The sequence below is a fragment of the Coprinopsis cinerea genome, assembly GCF_000182895.1.
Source record: "Coprinopsis cinerea okayama7#130 chromosome 5 map unlocalized cont3.5, whole genome shotgun sequence".
In the NCBI taxonomy this organism is placed as follows: Eukaryota; Fungi; Basidiomycota; class Agaricomycetes; order Agaricales; family Psathyrellaceae; genus Coprinopsis; species Coprinopsis cinerea.
In genome coordinates, this window is record NW_003307540.1 from 935,586 (window position 1) to 958,174 (window position 22,589).

The following is a 22,589-nucleotide window of genomic DNA, read 5'->3' on the forward strand; positions in this document are numbered from 1 at the left end:
CGTGCTCGCGTTAAATTACACTCAGCTTATTTAAGCCGAGTAAAAAGTATCCGAGTTTGTGATGACGGTCTTGTTGTTGTCTCGGACGGCCTCGCTTGCGGTGTCAATACCCGTCACGTTTGCTTCTTTGCCGTCAGCGTCGATAACGGCCGTCTCAGACGCTGAACGGTGGTGGCGGTGGATAGCCTCGCTGGTGGCAGTGTATGGCGGCGCAGTCGAGGGCGGCGAGATGAAGTTCTTCATCGCCGCGTCTGGAGGCGCGACGAGCGCGAGTCCAGCGAGTCCACGCCTGGAACGAACAGAGCTTGCTGAAGAGTTGGTCTCCGACGCGTCGTTGGCCTCCTGCAACGCCTCCATCTGCACAATAGCAATTCTCCGCCTGTCACCTCCACCATAAGACGCCGTCGTCGCCCTCCTCTTCAACCGCACGGCACTCGAACTCAACACAAAATCACTCTGGGTGCCAAGGTCGTCTTCGTCGTCTGTGTCAGAGTAGTCGGAGGAATAGGAAGACACAGAACCAAAGGACAACTGCCTTTGGTGCACAACCGGGTGCTTGGTCGTTGGAGACTCCGCAGTCTCCGTTCTTGAACTGGTGGCATTGGATACGGTACTGCTGGGGGAGGTCGACGAATACTTGGATAAGAGCTTGCCAAATGAAGATTTTCTTGAAAGGCCCGTCGTTGGAGTTGTCGTCGTCGTCGAACTGGATTTGAGTCGTGAACCTAGATCATTTCCGAAAAGCAGAGCATTAGAAAAACGTTTCAGCCTCTTCATGATAACAAAGGGCGCCTTGGACTAGCAAGGGCCTGGGAGAAGGTGGCATGCCTTGGGATTTATACGGCGTGGCAAGCATGATTGGATGGATATTTGTTGCGAAGGAGGAGGATACATGCAGATGCAGATGTATCCCGTTCGGGAATTTACTCCTTGTCGACCAGTTAACCCCAACAAGCACTAGAATGACGACACCGCCAATTCCTGTGCTATCCCCTCCAGAAAAGACTTGTCTCCAAGATTCTGGCTTGGTTGAGCGAGAAAAGGACCACAGCCTGCCGCGGTCATTTCCTTCCGCCTCGGCTTGGCGCGGGCGTCTATGCGCGATGCATCGAACACTATCCGTGCCAATAACGCGGCTGTCCATATTCGTTTCAAGTCAAATGCTGTTCTATAAGTCCTGTCACTAGATTCGATACCACCTCGAATTAGTTTCATAACAGCAGACTATTTTGACTACCTTTGTACTATCTGAGCAAGCCACTTGCATTTATCCTGTCTCTATTCAGATCGTCCTCTGGCATCCTTGGCTGCAGAAACTCCGACTGACATGAATTTTTACCGTACATGGCCCTAAAGAGCACCCAACGGTCCATTCAGAACCAACCTGGTGCTTCTCGTTGATACCCACGCAGACCATCGCTCCTCCTGGCATTCCATGGTCAATTTAGGGAACAAGGGTCTACTCGAGCTCACTCGACTACTGGTTCCCAATACGCATCAGGGCAATTGAGGCCATCGGTACCACTTGCTGCCACGCTAGACCATCGCATCCGGCCTTCAGCCTCCGTTCCGAGGTTAGCTTCGGTTGCGGGATGCGATCCTACTAAGTAGTAGTTGCTGCTTTTTATATAGAACGGATCCCCGTAAAATACATGCCTGAGTTGGGCTAATGGCTCGAATGTCGCGTTATCACATATATCCTATCCAATAATGCTCACTGCATACTTTGCACCGACGGAGCCTCCAACTGCACGATGGGAACGGATGATAGATCCCTCTGCCCTACTCGTTCCCACTCTTCGTGTAAATAGACCATGTCCGCGCACACGCGCTGGATAATCGGACTCAAAACATTTCCTCAGCTCACCAGATGTACGCTTGCAGAATTAGCACCAGGTAACAACCCCCCAAAAAATATCTTCATCGGGTCTTCGAGATCCACTCGCAGAACGAACAGGGGAGGCAACACGGACGTATTCAGCGCGAAGAAGCCCAGTCTCCAGGGGTCCAAAACATCTCAGGCAACAGTATGTGCATTCGGGCTCGACACAGAAGGCCCGTCTTGAAACTCTGACACTACAGAAAGGATGAGTGTAGACGAGGGACATAAAAAGGTGCCATATTCTCAGAGCTCTCTACCCGAGAAGCAGGCAGCAGTGCCGGTCAACTCCGAGATTATTGCGATCTAGGCGCCCTTGTATGGGTAGTTACCAGGTTCTCAGCTCAACCGACGAGGTACTATCGTTAGTTGTCTCCAACATACGTATCCTGACACGCAATGCATGGCCCAACGCAGTATCCAGTGATTGGAGAGTTCCGGGCTCTGAGGATGCAGACCTGGCAAATAAGATAGCAACCGTTGGCACCGTAGTCTGCTGCACGAGATTCAGTTTGTCGGAGGGTACAGGTTTCCGTAACACTGACTTTGACTATATTCGAGTAGGATCACACAGGGTTTCTTGCTCTGCGTTTCAAACAATCCCAGGGTACAACCGACCAGCGATGGGCGCTTATCAGTCCATCGAACACGCGCGCTAGAAATTTCAAATCACTACCGCTTGCTCTGTCACATACTAGTAGGGGGTTAGATTGGAAGCACGGATCTAAGAAGACGTAAATACATATAGTTGCGAGATAAATGAGGAGCCACCAGGACTGTCTAAAGACAACACCACCCCTTAATCCTTCCAAGTCTCAGGTCCCTTCTCTAACCCGCGCAATGTCACTGCAAAGCGCCCTGATAAACGCAGGGATAGCCTCCACATTTACCTTGCGCCCATTAGCCACTTCCTGCCTCAATTCCTCAGGATCTGCAATGGTAAGCCTCTCCGGGATCGGAATCTGACCTGCAATCGACGAGTCAGAACACCCCTGAAGACAGATAAGCGTAGGCAAATTAGGCTTATGGAGAGCCCCGAACTCGTCACGAATCACGAAGAATAGGTAGGCAATAAAGGTCTCCCATTGCTTCGGCATGACAGCGATATTATAGTCGAGGACGGGGAGGGCATAGCGCTCCAGGTCGATGACCCATCGCTTATACCAGTGCAGTGGATCCTCGTTTCGAAAAAGGAACTTGGTTCTATACAAAAAGAAAACGGTCAGTAATCAGCTCTTCGCCCAAATGGAGGTGTATCATGAACTCACCTAGTGATATGAGCGACATGTGTATCCTGCTGCCACTTGGAAGCGATGACATAAAACAGAGAAAACGTCCTCACAATCACCTCTGCCGCAGACTGTTCGAATGGCTCACAAAGCTCCACGTCCTCCAGGTCATGTTCGTTAAACACGACGACGATGAAGTAAATAGCCATAAACGCAGGCCTAGTGTACAACCTGTACCATTCTTTGTGGTGTGTGGCCAACTGTTCCCAGGCTGTGGCACAAGCGCTCACAACTCTAATGTATACACAAAAGGGATTATGGTTAGTCGTAAACCGGAGTTCTCGAGGTAACAAAAGACTTACTGTCTACTCCTGGTTCCATCGTTGATAGAATCTGGGAAGAGCCATTTAGCGATGAGGATGATGACGAGTTGCAAACTTGGGGTTTCTTCGATATCCAGGATCGGATGACGGGCTTCGTTCGAGAGTGCTAATCGTTGGTCGGATTTGTTCGACATCGCTCGAGATGGATGTACGCAGTACTCACTAGTATGGCGGGGAAATTGTACATCGCATTGCCTCGCCTTATAGACCTGGGAGATCAGACACAGTCAAAGGGGCCAGCGCCACTCTGGACACTGTAACGGGCGCCAACTCGAGCTTACTGGCACACTTTGACCCTCGCCACCGGCTTTGTTTGTTCTGCGCAAACCCGCATGTCCAAGCGCCAGTGCCAAGGCTTCGCCTACTCAGGGACAGAAGCGAAGCGTCGGAAAGCGAAGACGCCCGGTCCAGAGGATCCACTCACCACAGTGCGTAGTCCTGTCGATGAGATCCAAGTGGAAGTATGTATGCGATGCGGATTCTATGTTCGAGATGACTGAACGTCCTGAGTTCAAACTCTGAGGGACAAACGAGAGAGTTGCGGACAATGGCGCTGTCGCAGGGCGCAATTCAAATGCTTGGCGGGCCAAGGCACAATAGACGCCCATGCTTCGGCCCAAGCGCCAGAAACTCAACCTGTGCTACTCTGGTCACTAGGCGGTGCAGCGGGCTCCGCTGTCACCTTAGGCCTTGCTCCAAGCGCTGCCGAACTCAATGCAATTTTCCAGCTTCGAAGCGAGTAAATGAAACGTGAGATTGGCGACATTACAGAAAAAAACGGTATCGCAGGTTTGTAGGTGAAAGGGAGAATTGGGAGACCCAGTAGGTTATTGAGTTCTCAGAGCCTTGCTCGGAGCAAGGAATTTTAGGGCACTGTATTATCCGCAACGTAACTCGAGTAACGCCAGATCTCAGCGTGGGTGCTCATCATGGTACCGCCTCGTAGATTCCCGCACCAAATATTTACTTCGCAATTCCACGGATGATAGGATTTATTGTCTAAGCTAGGTCAAGGTATATATTCTACTTAAAGCCACATACTCAAGTGAAATTTAAAGCTGCCTGTTGGGTTCTGAAGGCCATCGCACACTGCCGCAATAAGTGCAGGAATTTCCTGCTTCACTATCTTCCGACTCTTGGTGACATCTCGACGAAGCTGTCCGAGTGACTTCTCCGGAGGCACAGAGGGCACAGGAGTGCCAATTGCTTCATAACTACCTCTGAGAATCTTAACCGCAACGGCATAAGGAGCACGATACTGGGGCAGCTTCTCGTCGACCAACGCGCCCAGGAAAAAGAGGAAGGTAGACCATTGGGCGGGCATGACCGAAATGTTGTAGTCTAGAATAGGAAGCAGCAGCCGCTCCATGGAGAGAATGTAGCGCCTGTGCCACTGTAGTCTGTCCATTAGGGACTTGTCTCCGAAATCAAACCTGACGCTGTAGAAAAGGAGTCGGGTCAGTTTATGTCTGGCAAAAGAAATGAGAGTCTAAAGGCTTACTGTGTGATGTGCTCGGGGTGAGGGTCCTCGTGCCATTTAGATGCAATGAAATAAAACACGGAAAAGACCTTTACCGTAATCTCTACCGCAAGGTTAGTGGCATCGGGCGCACCAAGGATCGTGTCGTCAAAGCTTTGCTCTGCAAAGACCGCGAGGATATAGTAAAGGGCCATGTAGGAAGGCATCAAGAAGAGTTTTTGCCGCCTGTGATGCTCCATCAGCCGCTTCCAAGCTGCCACCCTAATAGCTTCAAGCCTAGAATATAAAAATCAGCAATGAGTACCGTTAAAAATAGGAAGGCAACGTACGATTTCTCGTCTGGAACTTTGTCGCAATATTTTGGAAAGAGGGTTCTGACGATGAGAAAGGTGATTACCTCCAGGGAGCAACCGTTCTCTTCTATGGTCGGGTGCTGAGGGAACTTGATAAAAGCAGTTGGCTGAAACATCATCGGATAGGCTTGGTGGAACATTTTCAAAAGCTGCAAGGGGCTGGTTTGTATGAAGTGGACTGCAGTTGACCGCTTTAAATAGGCCTTGAAGCAAGGTCAAAGCGGTGGCAACCGGACGATGGATCATTATGCGCTTGGACAGTACTGTCAAAGCGTCGACAAAATCCCATTGTCGTTCGTAAATCTAAGAGGGTTACTCTCGGTTAGAAGAAGATTATGTCGGTTCACTTTCTCGAATATTAGAGGTTTATCGAAAATGCGACAAGCTGTCTGTGGTTCCAGCGTCTCGATGTACGACGGTGGTCCGTACCCCTCGGAAAGGCCCTAGTTCATGAAAACAGAGCACGGTGAGTCCAGATAATAGGTCTAATCTCCTGTGAATTATTACTTGGTCACTGAATCTACATGGAACTGCGATGGTATGTGGGCAGTCGCAGTTTCATTGTTTTCTTAGGCCAATTCTAGACAAGTCGTGGTGATCAAGTTCTCCCACGTTGGGATGGTGGCGGCAGCCTCACGTTGAATGCCACGGGGAAAAATGAGATCCAGAATGAGTGGAGTGTCGACGAGTGAGAGGCCAACTGAAGAAGTGCGTAGACAGTTCAGTGATCACTGACAGTAACTGTGTCACTGAAGCTTGTTCAATTGTGTTTTGGTAAGCCGATTGCTATTTCTGGAATACGTATCGTCGTACTCACGTGTCTTATCGGCTTGTAGCAAAGTGTCAGAATGGAAAATATATTACAGAGGCGACTCTGGTAAAATAGGCCTAGAAATACATACAATGATACACGAGGTAAGTGAACGAGAGGAGGGAGTATAGGATCAAGAAGTGAAAAGTGTCCATGATGATATATAAGGGATGTCGACCCGACAGTCAGTGGTTCGGATGTCGACCAGGCGGTAAATCGAAACAGGCGGCCAGCGCGCGGAGTCTGCTGGAAGGCTATACAGAGTCTTGGGGGCCCACAGGTGGAATATTTTCCTTGTCTTCATCGTCCATTCCCAGATCTTCATCGTCACTCGAACTCCACTCATCCCCTTCATCGTCATCCTCCCTCCTCTCCAACACCTTTCCCTTTTCATGCACATCCCTGTCTTCCCGCGTCTGGTCACCACACCACACCTCGAGCGATACACTTGGTGGACACAACAGCCCATCACACAGCGTTTCAAGAAACGCGGGAACATGTTCCTCCATCATCATCCTCCCGGTAACAATCTCCTCATACAACAAATCCTGCTCCTCCTTCATAAGTTCCAACTCCGCCTCCGTCTCCATGTCGCTCCTATTCAGGGTCTTAATCGGTAGACCAACACATCCATAGGCGCCCTTGAGGATGGGTAAAGCTGGGTTACAATGCTCCGTCATCTTTCGAAGTTCGGGTTGCTCGAAGACGAACTCGAGGAATGAGACGAAAGGAGGCCAGTGGTGTGGCATGACGGCAATGTTGTAGTCCAGGATGGGCAGGACGCGTCGTTCCATGCGGTGGAGGTGTTGGAACCACCAGCCGATGTTGAATTCCGAGCTACGCGTGAATGCAAAAGTGGATCTAGACAATATGTTAGTTTGACAAATCCCAAGAAAAGCAACAAAGCTGGAGACGCACATAGTGATATGCATGGGCCCTGTCTCTTCGATATCTTCTTCCCATTTAGATGCAATCACGTAAAAGACAGAGAAAATTCGAACGATGACTTCCCCCGCAATATTGGCATCCTGCATGAGCGGGGCGTCATCCAAATCGTGCAGCTCGAACACGACTAGGATGTAGTATAGAGCCGTGAATGATGGGACAAGCAGCAACGAAGGTCCATAATGCATCTCGGCCAGCGTATTAAACGCAATTCTTCTACCGATTTCCAGCCTGTAGACAAGTAGTCTCGTCAGTACCCCAGCCGGATAAGTCAACAAAAATGCATACCATTTGTGCCCGTCTTTGGTAGAAGATCGCCGAGGAAAAGCAAGTTTGACGATCATAAACAGGATAAAGTCCAGGCACTCCCCAGAGAGAGTGTACAATGGCGGCAAGTTTGAATCTTCGGGATTCGGAAGCCACAACTCGGGAGGTGGACACTCGCCGGCGAGTGCTGCTGGATGAGTTTCATCACTATCACTGTCCAAGCATTCCGGGTATTCTGGGGCAGTGACAAAAGAATCGTCCGAAGAACTGGAGGAGGCCGAGGAGATCGAGCTTGATGTGCTATCTGGACTATCAAGCACAGTTTTGGCAAGTCCGAGAAGGAGATGCTCGATAGATTCCTCGTCAGAGGGATCGCCCACGAGTGTGTACTCGTCATCGTCTCGATGAACAGGGATCTCTGAAACCGCTCCATTTGGCGACGCAAAGACGTTGCATTCAGAACGACACAGGGCCGCCAGGTCGGACATGTTGATTCGGGAACAGTGGCGCAGGGTACCGTTATCAGAAACCAGGACAAGAAGCGCTCGCGAAGTCGAGCGCAGGGAAAGGGAGAGAAAGGAGCTAAGAATCAGAAGAAAGAGCAGCGTGGATCGTTTTATAAGACCAAGGTCAAAGCTGTAGAATGCCACACCGACAACTGGCACACGGACAATGATGCATTATCCCCCGGGGAATCACAAGCAGAGGGAAGCAAAGTACTTTGGCAACGACTGCCACAGATCAAAGCTCAATGGCGACGGACCTCTTTTCGCATCGAGTCAGGGATTGTGGATGTCGTTTGAAACAAATGTGCTCATTATTCGTTTGATTAAGGATCTTAGATAGATGGATACGGCCGGGCTGTCTGTGAATGCCGCTACTTCCTATAGAACTGCGGAGGGACAATGTCAGTAACACTAGACGCGCCAAGAAAAAGGGTCTATACTCACGTTTCTCCTAAAGTTAAACCAAAGGGATAGGCAGCCACGGTCAAAGCTGCTCCGGAAACCGCTGTGTATCAAACAACGTCAGCAATCCGTGACGTCGAGATACGAAAGAAGCAACGAACCGCTTGTGTGAAAACTCCCATTCCCTATTGACAATTCGGAAAGCAATGTCTTCGTATGGAGGTCCTGCGCTGAATTGAAGGATGACAGTCTCGTCGTTGCCAGGTTCTTTGACGATCTTGTAAGTCGGTGCTTTGGATTTGTCGATGAGGTCGGGATAAAAGATGTTGAACTTGAATAACAGAGGTGAGGACTTGGGCAGAGTGCCACCGGGAGAAGGAACACACCTTGTATCCTTGGACGACCTTTGGTGGCGGGTTGTCGGTGCTAAATACAAGTCAGCAAACCCGTCTAGCGAATGTCATTGCAAAGGAAACGTACTCGTAGTGGGTCTGGTTGTACTTGTTCCATTCATAACCGGTATGGACCCTGTTGAAGTACCTTGGCTTACGAGGCCTATACTTGTCTTCCCAGTTGTACGAGGTGGGATTGGGCAAGTCTTCCTCCAGATTAAACAGTTCCTCCTCTTCTTCCAAGTCCCTCTCTGCTTCAGCCCGGTACAAAGCTTCAGAAGCGAGATCGGCATTGGTGGACGTATCTTCGACGACAGGTTCCGCAACGGCTTCCTGTCGTGCTTTAGGCACGAATCGTGAAGCAGCAACTTGGCGTCGCAATTTGAGCTGGTTGAGTACATCAATACTGATATTCGAAGCAATGATTGAATGGGCCTTACAATTTCACGCAGATCCTCTTTCGCGGAGATGATAGGAATGTGTCTCTCTTCAGTTGGAAGGCGCGAGATGTTAATGGGAGCAGGGCTCATGGAACGGTCATATGGTTCCACCTCTTCAGCGGGAACCACGTCCTCGTGAGCGCCGCCGACTTCCAAAGGCTTGTCTGCAGTTGCTCTCTTGGCAGAACGAGCAACGCCAGCGAGAAGCTCTTCTTGAGCTTGCAGCGCTTCGTCTCGTTGGCGTTTACGGAGCTGCTCCAACCTGTTCCGGACCACTACTTCATGGAGGGATTTTAACCTAGCCTTTGGAAACGTCAGTCCGATAGGGCCTAGAGTATGGGTTTTGGAATACTCACCTTGGACTTCCATACCAAGAGTTTCTTCAAGAGCGCCTCCCAGTAGTCGGTGTCGATGGGCTCTCCACTTGTTAGTTTAGCTTGGACCTGTCTCTGCAATGACGACAGTTGTTCGTAACTCTTCCCAATCAAGAGACGAGTGATGTCCTCTTCGACCGCCGCTGCTGCTTCAATGCCCATACGCCTTTCTTGCTGCAGCTTGTCGAGGTGGTCTTTGCAAACGACCATCATGTTCTGAACCGTGCATCAGCATGCTACGCGCGTTGAGAATGTTGACGAACCACGTACAGTCCAGAAATCGACGTTTGTCTCGTTGGACTCGAGTGCGAGGTAGTGTTCAATGTCGTCATGCAATTCAAACACTTGGTCCTTGGACAAGTTCTAAAGAAAATGTCAAGTTTGCACTGGTAAACGAAGTCGCCCAACGTACCGTGAAGATGTTATATGGTTCGTCCAGATCAATCTCCAAGCCGGCATCGTCTTCATCATGTTGAAGGTCGTCATTTTCTGTTGGAGGGTTGACATACTTCAAATTGAGAGCCAGGAAATCGACTGCTTTTGCCCTCTTCTCCTTGATTCTGATAGCAGCTCTCCTCCTCTCCTGCTCCAACTGGAACTCGCCGTCCTTGGAAAGCCATTCTGACATCTGCGCCGACTCCTGCAACCGCTGCATCCTCAACTCTTCTTCTTCCCTCAACTTCATCTCCATCTCCCTTTCCTTTCTGCGCCTGTTCAACCTCTCCAATTCTTCCTTGGCCTCCTGGCGACGAATAGCATCTTTTCGCTGGGCTTCCGCGTAAGTAAGCCCTTGCTTGCGCTCCTTCTCAACCTTCTTGTGCCAGTGGAATTGCTGTCCCAGGTTGACGTCGTGGAATGGATTGTCCGTCGCACTGTAGACGCTCAGTTCTGCTACTTGACGCTTCTCCTCTTCCTCGCGAATGCGTTTCTTTTCTGCCTTGCGAGCTCTACGCTCTTCAGACGTTTCTCGGTCGCGTTTGCGCCTACGAAGTGTTTTATGAATACATAGCAGCGAGTAAATAAAAAATAAAATACATACTTCTTATCCTTCCTCTCCCTGCTCCGACTTCTGTCTTTATCCCGCTTGCTCCTCTTTTCCCGCTCTCTGCTCCTACTACGACTCTTGCTCCTGTACCGATCCCTGTCAGGCGACCGACTGCGAGTACTGCGCCGCCGTTTCCTTCGATAATCCGAGTCACGGTCGTCCTCGTCATGCCGTTTCGACTTTGAACTTCCCCCGCCGCGGTAGTCGTCATAGTCGTCATAGTCGTCGCGCCGTCGAGGCGAGCGTGAGCGAGATCGTCGGCCCATAGTGTTAGTGTAGTGAGGAGTTCCTATCCAAAAGAACCGGCCAAAATGAATATAAAGAAGGTAGAAGTCAAGGCTAGAGTCACGTTCCGCGAGTTTGGTGGTGTATGTTTCCCGTTTGGTCAATCACCGTCAGGGGATGACTAGGGTCCGGGCCCTGCATCTCTTTCCTCTTTTCATCCATATTCTCGCCTCTAGTCATGGCTATGGTATACAGGAATTCAATACCAAATGTCACATCCAGGCTGGTTTCAACCCGACGAATCCGGCGGCGGACCATCACCTTGTCCAATGGGGTCCACAGTCAAGCAGCCTCGACAAGTGCACAGAGGGAGAATCACCCCGTGCCAGAGTTTGTACCGCCTGGGATCGGACTTGCTACACCACGAGAGGTAAAGGAATACCGTTTAGTGCGTATGTATGACCCATTAAATCTGTGAATGGAATACAGCTCGTACAATATCTCAACCAATTCATTGTCGGACAAGAAACCGCCAAGAAGGTGCTCTCCGTTGCGTATGTTCTTTGAACATCTTGCAACCCGGACGGGTGCGGATAATTCTGACCAAACTCCAGTGTCTACAACCACTACAATCGCGTACGAGCAAACTTGGAATTGGCCATGTCCAACGAGGACCGACTGCGAACGGACCCGGAGATCGAGGATGCCCCTGACGGTATGTACAAACCTTCTCCCGTTCCACTTTCCATGGAACCTCATTAGACAACATCGAAACTACGTGCAGCACATGACGGGGTCTCTTCAGCGACAATCAGGCCAATACGAAACGTCGCCAAAACACCACCACCACTCTCGCTACGTCCCCGACAACTCCCGCTATTCGAGAAGAGCAACGTCCTCGTCATGTACGCTCTGTCAGTCTCTTCGACTGTATGGATCCCTTGCCTAACTCTCTTCTAGCGGTCCAACAGGTTCAGGTTAGTCTAGACTCCTCCATACAGGTTGAGAGTCCAGGCCTAATGGACGAGTCAACGTTGGCAGGCAAGACACTACTCGCTAAGACCCTCGCAAGGGTCCTAGACGTCCCCTTTTCAGCCAGCGATGCCACATCATTTACCCAGGTTCGTACTCGTTCCGCCTACAAGGGTATGGTCGCTAACTTGTCGCTGTCCTTAGGCCGGATGTAAGAATCAATACCCTGGCCCGCGTTGTACTCGATCTCAATCCTTATAGATGTCGGAGAGGATGTCGAGATGGCTATCCAACGACTAGTACGTTTCAAACGCCTTTCATAGATGTTACTGATCAGTGACACCAATCTAGCTTCAAGCAGCCAACTGGGACCCAATCCGAGCCAGGTTCGTCCTTTCCTCTCAACTTCCCCTCTTCCAAGTGATGTCTAAACCCGTCCATTCAGTATGGGCATAGTCTATATAGACGAAGTCGACAAAATCGCACGACGCACAAGTTCAGGCTCCGAGGGTTCACGAGATGTAGGCGGCGAAGGTGTCCAGCAAGCCCTCCTACGAATGTTGGAAGGTTCAGTGGTCACAGTACAAGCTAAAGGCGCGGTGCACGCCGAACCCCCAGGGAAAGGTGAGGGGATTGGGAGGACGGGTCAAAGGGCTCCTCAGGTTGCTCGTAAGTTATCAGATAAATTCCGTTTCGTCCATAATCTGACACTTGCATTAATTCAGCACAACCGGAGGTATACCACATCGACACGAGCAACGTCCTTTTCATCCTAAGCGGAGCGTTCGTGGGACTGGAAGGAATCATCAAACAAAGAGTGGCCAAAGGGGTACGTACGGCTGCATTTTCTTTACTTCAACCAGCCAGGTGCTAACGGTGTCAACTCGGCGTATAGTCAATTGGTTTCACAGCCAACATCCTTCCTGACTCTGCAACGCCATTCTTCACTCCGAACAGAAAGTCCGGGAAAGACAGTCTGCTAGAGATGGTCGAGACACAGGGTACGTCCACACGCCTCGTCTACACCCATCACGTTGAATTGATCCTCTTCCTTTCCAGATCTCGTGAAATACGGGTACGCCTCCCTTCTCTCCTTTCTTGCCTCTTCAATTGCTCACAGACGCATCCGCAATCCAGCTTCATCCCAGAATTCATAGGTCGCCTCCCCTCCATAACAACTCTGTCCCCACTCACAATCCCCGACCTCCGACGAATCCTAACCGAGGTCAAAGGTTCCCTAATGTCCCAATACCAAGCCCTCTTCGGCTACTCGGGCGTTGAAATCCGGTTTACGAGTAGCGCGCTTGACGAGATTTGTAGGAAGGCTGCTGAGAGGGGTGGAGGTGCGAGGGGGCTGCGAGGGATCATGGTTCGCCTACTTTCTTAATTCCCCAGATATGGGCTGACTTTGGGAACAGGAAACATTGCTACTAGAGCCTATGTACGAAGTCCCGTAAGTCCTTACAACCTCTCCTTTGATACCGACCACTGAGTCATCTGTCTACAGTGGATCTGTAAGTTCTAAACTGCGCAGAACAAAGCAGCCCCTCACGCTAACTTGATCATATAGGCGATCCGTCACGTCTTGATTACAGAAGATGTTGTCAAAGGAAAGGCTTCCCCTGGTTACTGGAAAGAGGGTGGTGGTGTCGCCTTCTGGGAAGCCTGGGCGTCTGAAGAGCACCGATATAGCAAGACGCACGGGAAAGCTTAACTGGACCATGACATATACTTCGGCTAGCAGCCTGGGGGAGGACGGACAGTGCATTTACAGGGTACGACGTGACACGACAATGTATGACCCACTCTTGATTTGTATGTATTCGTAGAATCGTGTAGAAATATCGTGATCATTCGAACGGCGGGAGACGTGAATTTATGACGCGCGCTCCGACGTAGCATCACTCCCGGAGCAAAATATCATTCACTAGAAAATCAGTCCTGTTTGTATTGTAGTGTCAACCTCAACTGCCCGAAAGACCCAAAGGAAACAAGGGGCACTGGCAAAGCCTCAATGGAAGGGAGTATAGCGAGAGGGTGGGTATGGTATTGCGAATAGAGAAAAGACCGTAGTTCGAATTCTGAATTTAATCCTTCTTCTCTTCCTCCTTCTTCTCCTCCTCAGCCTTGGGCTCTTCTTTGCTCTCCTCCTTCTTCTCTTCGGCGGCAGCAGCAGGTTCATCCTTCTTCTCTTCGTCCTTCTCCTCCTTGGATTCAGACGATCCTGAGAGCTCGGCGTTGTTCTTCTGTGCATCCTCGAATGCGGACTTGAATTGATTGGCGTCTGGTTAGGGGTTGATCGTCAAGTCCGTGTCGGTTGGGTTGGGTTGAGGGTTAAGAGATTAGATGGTGAGTCAACCGAACGATTGACGATAAGGGGAAAGTACATACTGTCCGAGTTTGCGAAGCGGATGGCAAGAGTCTCAGAGGTTGGTGGGGACTCGGCGTAATCAGCCGCGACCTTCCAGACCCAACTTCGGTCTGAGCCAATGTTAGGCTGCAACTTCATATCGCTGGTGACTGTAGGCAGAAAAGGCAACAGTATCAGTACTCGATCAGGACCGACGACACGACAGATAGCCGCCACACACGATACACGGTACGAGGTCCACACAATGAACAGACAAACTTACGCAGGTGGTTGGCACAGACTTTGAGAGTCTTGTCTCGTCGCATGACCAGACGGACTTTCTTGGTCTCCTTGTGCTTCAACAATCGAACATCGCCAGTACCTCGTTCCTTCCATTCGGCAGAGGCAGTGTCGAATCGGAAAAGCTTTGCCCGCCTACAAACAAGACAGCATGAGATCGCGATCGGTATAGATTATGGGAGCGCAGGCGACGCACATCTTGAAGATGGGCTCCTCATCTTCCTCGTTGGTTTTCGTGTCAACCTGCTCGGTGAGCCTGATGACGGGCTCGAAGTGAACGTCGACCTCCTCTTCCTGTTAAACAAACCCGGTCAGTCCATCGATTGTACATTGTTGTGAAGGATCCTCCCAGCGATGGCCGCTCAATCAGTAGCAATCTGGTGGGGATCCGTGCAGAAAGGAAATAAATAAAACATACCCTGGGAGCGAGAGCGTCAGTGTTTTCAGCCATGTCTAGAGAAAGTAAAGGATGTCGAAGTAAGAGAACAAGTCAAGGAAAGGATAAGAAAACAATCAATCAAATCGACGATTTGCTTAGCCGGAGCGTAATCCCATATCGGGAACTTGCTCGCACGTGCTCGCCACTTTGCCATCGTGTCTCCTGCTCGCTGCGAACGACGGCGCCGCGACATATTTCTTTCCCTTCTACCTTACTCTCCGTTCTCTTTCGACCGCCATGTCGCGACACTATACCCTATTTCTTCTAATATCTTCCCTCGCCTTCATGGTGTCGCTGGCGTCGGCCCACATGATAGAGGTAGCAGCGGGCAAGAAGGAGTGTTTCTTTGAAGACCTGCACGTTCACGACAAGGTGTGTTTGCTGTCCTACAATGTCCTATAATAAATTCTCATTTTTCTCGCCTATAGATGACCGTCACGTACCAAGTTGGAGAGGGTGGTCACCTAGATATCGATTTCTGGGTGCGTCAACTATCACATCCAAATTCCATCTCACCACCCATACTGAAACGGCCAATTCCATATCCAGTTAACGGACCCTACAGGCGCAGTCCTAGGCAAACACATCCGCCAATCCACAGGCACTGTATCCATCACTGCAGCGAAAGACGGACGACACGAATACTGCTTCTCAAACCAAATGAGCGCTATTGCTGACAAGACTGTCAGGTGCGACCTCATGCTATATTCTTGGGAACCTAAACGCTGAAATTTCGGTTCTAGTTTCAATGTACACGGTATCATCTATGTCTCCGGGGACGGTATGTCTCACCTCTCCTCACTCCTTCGTAACAGAAATCCTGATCTTAACCAGACGTTGTTGCCCCAGTCGAACGCGAAATCCGCGCACTAGCAGCAGCCCTCACTTCCGTAAAAGACGAACAAGAATACGTCAAACTCCGCGAACGCAGGCACCGCAACACCGCCGAATCAACCAATGGTCGTGTCAAATGGTGGTCCATTATCCAGGCTGTCGTTTTGTTCGCTGTTGTCGGATGGCAGGTGTATTATTTGAAGGTGCGTTCAGCTCTTCCCGCCGAGAGCAAGATGCTGACGATCACTTTGCAGAGTTTCTTCGAGGTCAAGCGTGTAATCTAAAACTTCGGCTATCGTTGTTTTCGATATATCTGTTAATGAGACTTTGCTTGCGCTCCTTTCCACAACGAGTGTGTCACACGAGCTCATTTTCTAAAAGTTTATTCAGCTAGGGTGACAATGGCAGGGTATAGTAATACACGGAAAAAGAACGAACAGGAACACTTCGTGACGTTGTCGTTGCAGCTAACAGAGACGTTAAATAACAGTGTAAGGAGGTGCCAGCTCGAAAGCGAGGAATAGGGAGAGTTACAGTGCATAATGGTGGAGACAAAAGAAACAAAGCCAAAAAGGCAATAGAGTGCATAAGTAGGAGGGATTACACAAAGCGAAGGATAACAGGAATTAACGTCCAGTCGAGGATAACGGTACAAGACGACGACGAAAGAGGGATCTAGATGGATACAACTTGAATTGGATTGCGGGTCGATGGATGACGATGATGATACGGCGGATGGTCGGATGATAGGACAGGAATAGGATTGGTATACGATAGCGAAAGCGGATAGGAAGACGGAAGAAAACAGGAGGCGAGACAAATAAGATAACAATCCAAACAAGGAGTCGAATTAACGCCAGGAAGGCTTGGGCTTTGCAACCCCGCCCACCATACTCAAATCCGCACTCAAATTGGCCGGGTCCACAATCGACAAATTCGCCACAGACAAGCCCGACCCACTAGCACCCATCGCTTTCAACCTCAACGAGCCCCCTGCACCCGCAGCAGTAAGTCTCGTCAACGAAGCGCGTTTGGTGCGTTTAGCCGGGCTAGCAAGGAGCATTCTCCTTGGACCCGTCCTGGCGGAGATGGATTCCCCTTCTCCAGAAGCGGAGGGAGGCGGCAATGGCGCAAGCAAGCTCGACCTCCGACGCGTCTTCTCAACGCGCATAGGTCCAATGTTTGAGCGTCGGCGACTGCCCGTTCCCGCTCCTGCCCCAGGCTTCGAGCTCGTGGAGGCAGAAAGACTATTCCCGCCCTTGAGGGTCGAAGGAACACGCTTTCCTGGGCTCCCCAGAAGTCGGTCACGACCTTTAGGAATATGCAACTCCTCGCTGCCTGAGGAATCCTCCATCCGGTTGAAATTGAGATCGGTAAGAGGGGAAGAAGCGTTGGGGTTGGATTCGTCACCTTCAGCTAGGCTGCTCAGGCTCGGCGGTTTAGTTCGGGATTTGAGGAAGCTGGGGTCCAAGCGGCTGGCACGAGGTCGGCGGATGCCACGTGCGGAGGATGTAAGGCGAGAGGAAGTGGATGCGGAGAGGGACATAGACATGCTGAGATCAACACTTGTATCCGTCTTCTCATCGTCCTCCCATTCGCTCTCGGATCCCATCGCGGAGCCGGGTCGTATGACGGGAGATTGGAGGTTTAAGGACGAATTGGCTGATTTGAATGGATCAGAGTCGGCCTTGTCGACGCTAGGACTGGCGGGGATGATAGAGACGACGGGCGGAGTGGATAGGATGACAGTCCTGTCTTTGGTATCCGTTAGGGATCCTTGGCCGGCTTCATCCCGCCATTGGACATTCTTTGTCACCTTGGCCGGCTTCTTGTCCTTCTCGGCTGACGTTTTGCGCACATAAGGCGCAGCAGTATTCCCTCGAAGAGACTTGCGTGGAGAACGGTGTGCGAGCCTGCGGGGAGGAGAGGCGGGAGCGAGAGCACCTCCATACGACAATCGCCTTGTGGGCTTCGCAGGCTGTTGCTGATGTTGCAGAACAGCAGGACCGGAGCTGACGCGTCGATTGAATGAAGCTCCATAGGTTTGGAAAGGATCCAATGTCTGTGGCTGGCCAATCGAAGAATATGATTCCGTCGTCCTCCCTAACAAACTCTGGAACGTCTCGTCGTTCTTCTCCCGCAGACCCGAAAGCAGCGTGGCCACCTGCCTAACTTCTGGATCTTCGAATGACTGGAGACGCGTCGCAGAATCCCCAATCAAGACCGTACACCGCCCAAGCATTCCAAGAAGTTTCACCATCACCTCCGCCATATCCGATGCCGCTTCTCGATACGCGTCGCGCTCGCTCTCCAATTTGGCCTTTTCCATCTCTGCGCGTCGTAAGCTCGTCTCGAGTTTCATGATCTCAATCGAGGGCTCGTCCAGTTTGTCCGACTTCCTCTCTGCCACAGCGCGCATGGTGGCGTCGAACATCGCATTCGAGTTGGATGCTCTCTGGATTCGAGTGTTCAATGCTGAATGGGGTTTCAAGACGTCTTCTTCAGGCGTGGCGAGCGATAGTAAGAGAGCGCGTTCTGCATCTGCGGGACCAGAAGAGCCTTCCGCATCCAGTTGAGCCAACCGCCGCTGGATAAAATCGAGTTTCGTTTTGGCGACAGTGACCTTGGCCGAACAGTTCCCTCCATCGACGATGGACACCTTGGTCTGCTCGAAACGATTGTCAAGATCCTTCCTCGCTCGATCAACCTCTGATTTCGCCTCTGCCTTCTTCCGATCTGCAATCTCCTTCTCCGTCGCCCGTTTCCCTGCCAACTTCTGCTTCAACTCCGCAATTTCGAGATTAAGCCTTTGAATCGCCTCGACGTATTGTCCCACGTGTCGGTTGACATTGAGTACATTCCGTGTTACAACCTTGGTCTTGATCTTGGTCGCTCGTTCAGCGTAGACGAGGGTGTTGTGGGTATCATCAAAGTGGTTCGAAGTAGGAGCGACGCAGACGATCATCACCGTCTTGCAATTCCCTCCTAAAGAGAATTTGAGCAGTCGGGTGAGCTTGCTGTTGCGGTAAGGCACGTGGCGGGTTGCACCTCCGCTTTCACAGAGAGCGTTGATACAGTTGCCTAGAGCGAGGAGGGATTTGTTGATGTTGGCACCCTCGACCATGCGCTGGCCCATGTTCATCGTGGCAGACGCACGTTCACTTCCTGCGAGATCGATGATGGATAATGTCGCCATGGTGCGTTGTTCGGTGAGGTTGGCTGTTCGAGGGGCCTGCGTGACGTGGACTTGGAGCACCGCATGGGATCGTGAACTGGTCGCGTTGGCATGGGTTGGACTTTGTGTCCGTCGTTGGTTTCCGAGTATGACGATACTCTTAACCTCGTCTGCAGATGTTGGCTTGAGTTCTGTTAACCCGACGACTTTGACTGTCTTGTCTTCGCGAATGGCGAGTCCGCCACGAGGCATGTGTGAGCCTGGTTCGGCAAGCAAGTCTCGGATCTCTTCATTGTAGATTTCGAGAAAGGTAACGAGGACTTCAATGTGGTATTCCTCTTTGCGATCTTCTATTCGCTGAAAGAGATCGGCCATTGTGAGGTAGATAAGACCGGGGTCTTCCTCCGTCCCGCTGATCGTGTGCGTCTTTCCGCAACCTGTGGCCTTTTCAGGGTAAACATCCAAGTTGGAACTCATAAGCGGGGGAAGATACACGCACTCCGTATGCAAAAACAGTTGCATTATACCCATCCAACAAGCCGTCCAACAACGGCCGCGCGGTGGCTTCATAGACATCCTGCTGCCTGGCTTCATGTCCAAACACGCGATCGAACATGAACCGCCTGTCTTTGTACCTCTTCGTCCCCGGCGGAAGGAAACCCCTCTCCATAAAGGCTCTGGACCTGTTCTCATCCTCTGGATCAAACGTTAAGATGCGGTCGTCAACGATCTGGACAATATCGCGGAGTGTTGCGGTGTTGACTACTCTGCCGGGTGTTGAGAGGGTTGCGTCGCCGCGGAGAGTTGTGTCATATGTGGCTGGGTCTGGGAGACGCGCTGCTTCGCTGGCTGAGGGCGGTCGTACCCGTACTGCGAAACGTATATAGAGGCCAATTCAGATTAACTGAGTGGTAAGAGGAAGACAAAGGGACAGGACACGAACCAGCGACGGTGATGGATCCTGCCGCGACCATAATAAAAGTTGTAGACTATCGAGTTTGTCGTTTCTTGGTGTCCCAGTGAGTTGTAAATGTTGTAGGACGGGAAGAGGTGTTTGTTGTGATGGTTGTCTGAGAGAACTCGCTCTTCAATTGGAAATTGAACAAGACCGTGTTTCGTCACGTGGTCGTGGTCCTCCTTCGATCTTATCTTATCGAGAACCCCAATTCTGATTTTCAGCCCGCTTATTTCTTCTTCTCCAACAGCCAAAATGTCCGAGACGATCTCCATCCACGCTCCAGCAGACTTTCATGTTCATCTACGACAAGGCTCTATTTCAGACCTCATCGTACCTCATGTCCGCAAGGGAGGCTTTGATTTGGCATATGTGATGGTATGTTTTCCCACTTCATGTGGTCTACCATCTCGCTTACCCCAACCCAGCCCAACCTCAAACCCCCAATTACATCGACAGAACAAGCTCTGAAGTACAAGGAAGACCTTGAGCGCATCGACCCCAATGTCGAATATCTCATGACCTTGTATCTCTCTCCAGAGTTGACTCCGGAAGAGATCAAGAAAGCCGCTGCAGCTGGGATCGTCGGTGAGATCACCCCAAAAGTACCACATGCGTTTTCAATCTAACCTCGACACAGGTGTCAAATCATACCCCAGGGGTGTGACTACCAATTCGGATGGAGGCATCGAATCCTACGAAACCTACTACCCCATCTTCGCTGCCATGGAACAAGTTGGCATGGTCCTCAACCTTCACGGTGAAGTGCCTTCGGATGCCGCTGCCGTACGTCCAAACCTCATTCAAGCGAAAGACATGGACTAAAGATCTGCTAGAACATCCACGTCCTCAATGCCGAGCCCACCTTCCTCCCCCACCTCTTCAAAATCCACGAAGCCTTCCCTAAACTCCGCATCGTCCTCGAGCACGCTACCACTCGCGCAGCTGTCGAAGCTGTGAAGAAATGTGGACCTACCGTCGGTTGCAGCATCACTGCTCACCATCTGGCTTTGATTGTAGACGATTGGGCGGGTCAGAGTTGGAATTTCTGCAAGCCCGTGGCCAAGTACCCAGATGACCGGGAGGCACTCAGGGAGATCATTCGTGAAGGTAGGCTTCAACGTGGTCGGTAGCGCGAGTTTGGTGCTGAGAATCTCTTTTGCAGGACACCCCCGATTCTTCTTGGGCTCCGACTCCGCCCCTCATCCTCCCGAGGCCAAATCAACAAGCAGCCCGACCCACGCTTGCGCAGCTGGTGTTTACACTTCTCCCATCCTCCTCCCTCTCGTAGCCCACCTCCTCGAATCCTTCGGTGCCCTCGACAAACTCGAAGGCTTCGTCAGCACTAATGGACGAAACTTTTACCAGCGACCATTCTCGGCTCAGAAGCCAACTGGACGGGAGACGGTCACCCTTAAACGGGTATCCGCAAAGAAGGTCGACGAGCAGTATATCAACGGCAACGATGCCTTGGTACCGTTCTGGGCTGGGAAGGAGATCAACTGGGAGATTGCTTGAGGATAGTTGGAGAGGTTGATTTATGGAAGTGTCTATTGTGGTATGTCAAAAAAACGGACAAACCTAATTAGTAGGTAGGACGACAATCTAAATTGTAGTATATATTTCTAGAGCTTGTAAACATCCTGGGATTTGAAGCCCAGTTTGCTCAGAGCACCACCGAGTTGGCCTTGGGACATGTTACGCCCAAATGGACCCGCTATCGCTGCTACCATCCTAAGGGACGTTGTCAGATTTCCTTCCAATAGAGAGGGAACTTGGGGTACGTACGGATCGGGACCGCATACCAAGAACAACCGTCGTTTGGGAGCCTCCGGCTTCTTTCCGTACAACCAATTCCACCATGACTTGCCCTCTTTATCCAACCCTATACTTCTCTTGATGACATCCGCGTTGATCCTCGTTACCGAGAGGTCGTATCCAGAGGACTTGCTCTCATTCTGGTCGACGAACAAGTTGACCTTGAGCCGTGCAGGATTTTCTTGTGCAAAAGTGATAAGAGGATTGAGAAGGGAAGCAGGAGGGAGTTCTTCAGGTGTCCTTGACGAGTGAAGGAAAGTGAACTGTGTCGACGGTGACAGAGACGGGTTGGAGATGATACTATGGAAGAGTTGGTAGAAGGGTGTAAAGCCTGTGCCTCCGGATATCTACTAACACTTCAATACACGGAAGTCATACAGAGAAGGAAGACGCACCATAACCACTTCATCCCACGTATCATCCTTCCACGGCCAAGTCGTCAACGGGCCTCTGAGCTCAATAACATCTCCAGCTGCCTTCGTATGCAACCACCTCCCAACCTCTCCCCTCGGGTACTTCTTAATCCAAAACACCATCTCCCCATTTTCATCTATCCCTTCCAAAGGGGTATAAGGCCTCTCGACCTGGATATCATCGTCCTTGATAAACACCGACCATACAGCCTTGAAAGAGCTAGGATCCTGGGCAGCGAATGCAGCTACTTGAGGTGGGAGAGCTAGACGGAGTAGTTTGGTATCTGGACCGGAATCGAGGTTGGAGACGACAGTGGCTGGTGTGAAGTATCGCGGAGAAAGAGGCAACTCTGTATATGTCGGTGCGGAACGTGTGTCGGAGGGGAGCAAAAAGTAGAGAGAGGCGCCGGTCAGCGTCAATGCAAAGATGGAACCGGTCACCAACCGTTTACTCCTTGATGGCGGCGGAGGAGTGGTTGACAAGTATCTGGAGGGACCAAGGGCCCTCAGTGGACCCTGAACACACCGCACCGCAAGCCTTTGCATCACAGTCGGCGCCAGGAAAGGGACGAAGAAGCAGCCGGAACGACGGAAGGCGCTCA

The 22,589-nt window shown here is 51.0% G+C and overlaps 11 protein-coding genes across 11 annotated transcripts; 3 read left to right on the forward strand and 8 right to left on the reverse strand.

The window, feature by feature from the left end:
• Positions 1-30: 30 nt before the first annotated feature.
• Positions 31-1,437, reverse strand: CC1G_00028 (hypothetical protein; the record flags this gene model as incomplete). The annotated part of the gene is made up of 3 exons (XM_001836840.2): positions 31-725; positions 928-1,136; positions 1,385-1,437. 3 exons carry the CDS (start codon positions 1,435-1,437, stop codon positions 31-33), a joined length of 957 nt encoding a protein of 318 aa, XP_001836892.2.
• Positions 1,438-2,694: 1,257 nt separating this feature from the next.
• On the reverse strand, positions 2,695-3,625 carry CC1G_14576 (hypothetical protein; the record flags this gene model as incomplete). The annotated part of the gene is made up of 3 exons (XM_002911098.1): positions 2,695-3,082; positions 3,148-3,402; positions 3,471-3,625. The coding sequence occupies 3 exons, from the start codon at positions 3,623-3,625 to the stop codon at positions 2,695-2,697; spliced, it is 798 nt and encodes a 265-aa protein (XP_002911144.1).
• Positions 3,626-4,518: 893 nt separating this feature from the next.
• On the reverse strand, positions 4,519-5,464 carry CC1G_14577 (hypothetical protein; the record flags this gene model as incomplete). Its single annotated transcript, XM_002911099.1, has 3 exons — positions 4,519-4,930; positions 4,993-5,247; positions 5,301-5,464. 3 exons carry the CDS (start codon positions 5,462-5,464, stop codon positions 4,519-4,521), a joined length of 831 nt encoding a protein of 276 aa, XP_002911145.1.
• Positions 5,465-6,389: 925 nt separating this feature from the next.
• On the reverse strand, positions 6,390-7,835 carry CC1G_00030 (hypothetical protein; the record flags this gene model as incomplete). The annotated part of the gene is made up of 3 exons (XM_001836842.2): positions 6,390-6,996; positions 7,054-7,311; positions 7,369-7,835. The coding sequence occupies 3 exons, from the start codon at positions 7,833-7,835 to the stop codon at positions 6,390-6,392; spliced, it is 1,332 nt and encodes a 443-aa protein (XP_001836894.2).
• A 389-nt stretch (positions 7,836-8,224) lies between these two features.
• On the reverse strand, positions 8,225-10,772 carry CC1G_00031 (cactin; the record flags this gene model as incomplete). The annotated part of the gene is made up of 10 exons (XM_001836843.1): positions 8,225-8,239; positions 8,298-8,358; positions 8,417-8,586; positions 8,642-8,681; positions 8,736-9,034; positions 9,088-9,390; positions 9,444-9,677; positions 9,732-9,824; positions 9,874-10,444; positions 10,501-10,772. The coding sequence occupies 10 exons, from the start codon at positions 10,770-10,772 to the stop codon at positions 8,225-8,227; spliced, it is 2,058 nt and encodes a 685-aa protein (XP_001836895.1).
• Positions 10,773-10,969: 197 nt separating this feature from the next.
• Positions 10,970-13,417, forward strand: CC1G_00032 (ATP-dependent Clp protease ATP-binding subunit ClpX; the record flags this gene model as incomplete). Its single annotated transcript, XM_001836844.2, has 15 exons — positions 10,970-11,179; positions 11,221-11,285; positions 11,346-11,446; positions 11,516-11,636; positions 11,692-11,708; positions 11,746-11,852; positions 11,908-11,914; positions 11,965-12,002; positions 12,055-12,089; positions 12,149-12,372; positions 12,429-12,532; positions 12,599-12,704; positions 12,763-12,778; positions 12,841-13,072; positions 13,274-13,417. The coding sequence occupies 15 exons, from the start codon at positions 10,970-10,972 to the stop codon at positions 13,415-13,417; spliced, it is 1,527 nt and encodes a 508-aa protein (XP_001836896.2).
• Positions 13,418-13,548: 131 nt separating this feature from the next.
• On the reverse strand, positions 13,549-14,854 carry CC1G_00033 (ran/spi1 binding protein). The gene is made up of 5 exons (XM_001836845.2): positions 14,772-14,854; positions 14,550-14,647; positions 14,337-14,488; positions 14,095-14,223; positions 13,549-13,987 (listed from the first exon to the last, which is right to left on the reverse strand). The coding sequence occupies exons 1-5, from the start codon at positions 14,802-14,804 to the stop codon at positions 13,791-13,793; spliced, it is 609 nt and encodes a 202-aa protein (XP_001836897.2). The 5' UTR covers positions 14,805-14,854; the 3' UTR covers positions 13,549-13,790.
• Positions 14,855-15,017: 163 nt separating this feature from the next.
• CC1G_00034 (COPII-coated vesicle protein) lies at positions 15,018-15,973 on the forward strand. Its single transcript, XM_001836846.2, has 6 exons — positions 15,018-15,164; positions 15,221-15,274; positions 15,342-15,481; positions 15,536-15,573; positions 15,627-15,829; positions 15,881-15,973. Exons 1-6 carry the CDS (start codon positions 15,030-15,032, stop codon positions 15,908-15,910), a joined length of 600 nt encoding a protein of 199 aa, XP_001836898.2. The 5' UTR covers positions 15,018-15,029; the 3' UTR covers positions 15,911-15,973.
• Positions 15,974-16,476: 503 nt separating this feature from the next.
• Positions 16,477-19,775, reverse strand: CC1G_00035 (kinesin motor protein; the record flags this gene model as incomplete). Its single annotated transcript, XM_001836847.2, has 3 exons — positions 16,477-19,158; positions 19,301-19,671; positions 19,745-19,775. 3 exons carry the CDS (start codon positions 19,773-19,775, stop codon positions 16,477-16,479), a joined length of 3,084 nt encoding a protein of 1,027 aa, XP_001836899.2.
• A 236-nt stretch (positions 19,776-20,011) lies between these two features.
• Positions 20,012-21,419, forward strand: CC1G_00036 (dihydroorotase; the record flags this gene model as incomplete). The annotated part of the gene is made up of 5 exons (XM_001836848.2): positions 20,012-20,134; positions 20,185-20,344; positions 20,397-20,542; positions 20,593-20,866; positions 20,922-21,419. 5 exons carry the CDS (start codon positions 20,012-20,014, stop codon positions 21,272-21,274), a joined length of 1,056 nt encoding a protein of 351 aa, XP_001836900.1. The 3' UTR covers positions 21,275-21,419.
• Positions 21,420-21,454: 35 nt separating this feature from the next.
• CC1G_00037 (NADH-cytochrome b5 reductase) lies at positions 21,455-22,533 on the reverse strand (the record flags this gene model as incomplete). The annotated part of the gene is made up of 3 exons (XM_001836849.2): positions 21,455-21,490; positions 21,562-21,921; positions 21,970-22,533. 3 exons carry the CDS (start codon positions 22,531-22,533, stop codon positions 21,455-21,457), a joined length of 960 nt encoding a protein of 319 aa, XP_001836901.2.
• Between the last annotated feature and the right edge of the window lie 56 nt (positions 22,534-22,589).

What these genes read in the sequence shown, in the direction of transcription:
- CC1G_00034 (XM_001836846.2), top strand. Translation starts at nt 15,030, where the DNA reads ATGTCGCGACACTATACCCTATTTCTTCTAATATCTTCCCTCGCCTTC. An exon ending in ACCTAGATATCGATTTCTGG is followed by an intron (nt 15,275 to 15,341) that starts GTGCGTCAACTA and finishes TTCCATATCCAG; the next exon opens with TTAACGGACCCTACAGGCGC. An exon ending in ATTGCTGACAAGACTGTCAG is followed by an intron (nt 15,482 to 15,535) that starts GTGCGACCTCAT and finishes TTTCGGTTCTAG; the next exon opens with TTTCAATGTACACGGTATCA.
- CC1G_00033 (XM_001836845.2), bottom strand. Translation starts at nt 14,804, where the DNA reads ATGGCTGAAAACACTGACGCTCTCGCTCCCAGG. An exon ending in AGTCTGTGCCAACCACCTGC is followed by an intron (nt 14,224 to 14,336) that starts GTAAGTTTGTCT and finishes TTCTGCCTACAG; the next exon opens with TCACCAGCGATATGAAGTTG. An exon ending in CCGCTTCGCAAACTCGGACA is followed by an intron (nt 13,988 to 14,094) that starts GTATGTACTTTC and finishes ACCCCTAACCAG; the next exon opens with ACGCCAATCAATTCAAGTCC.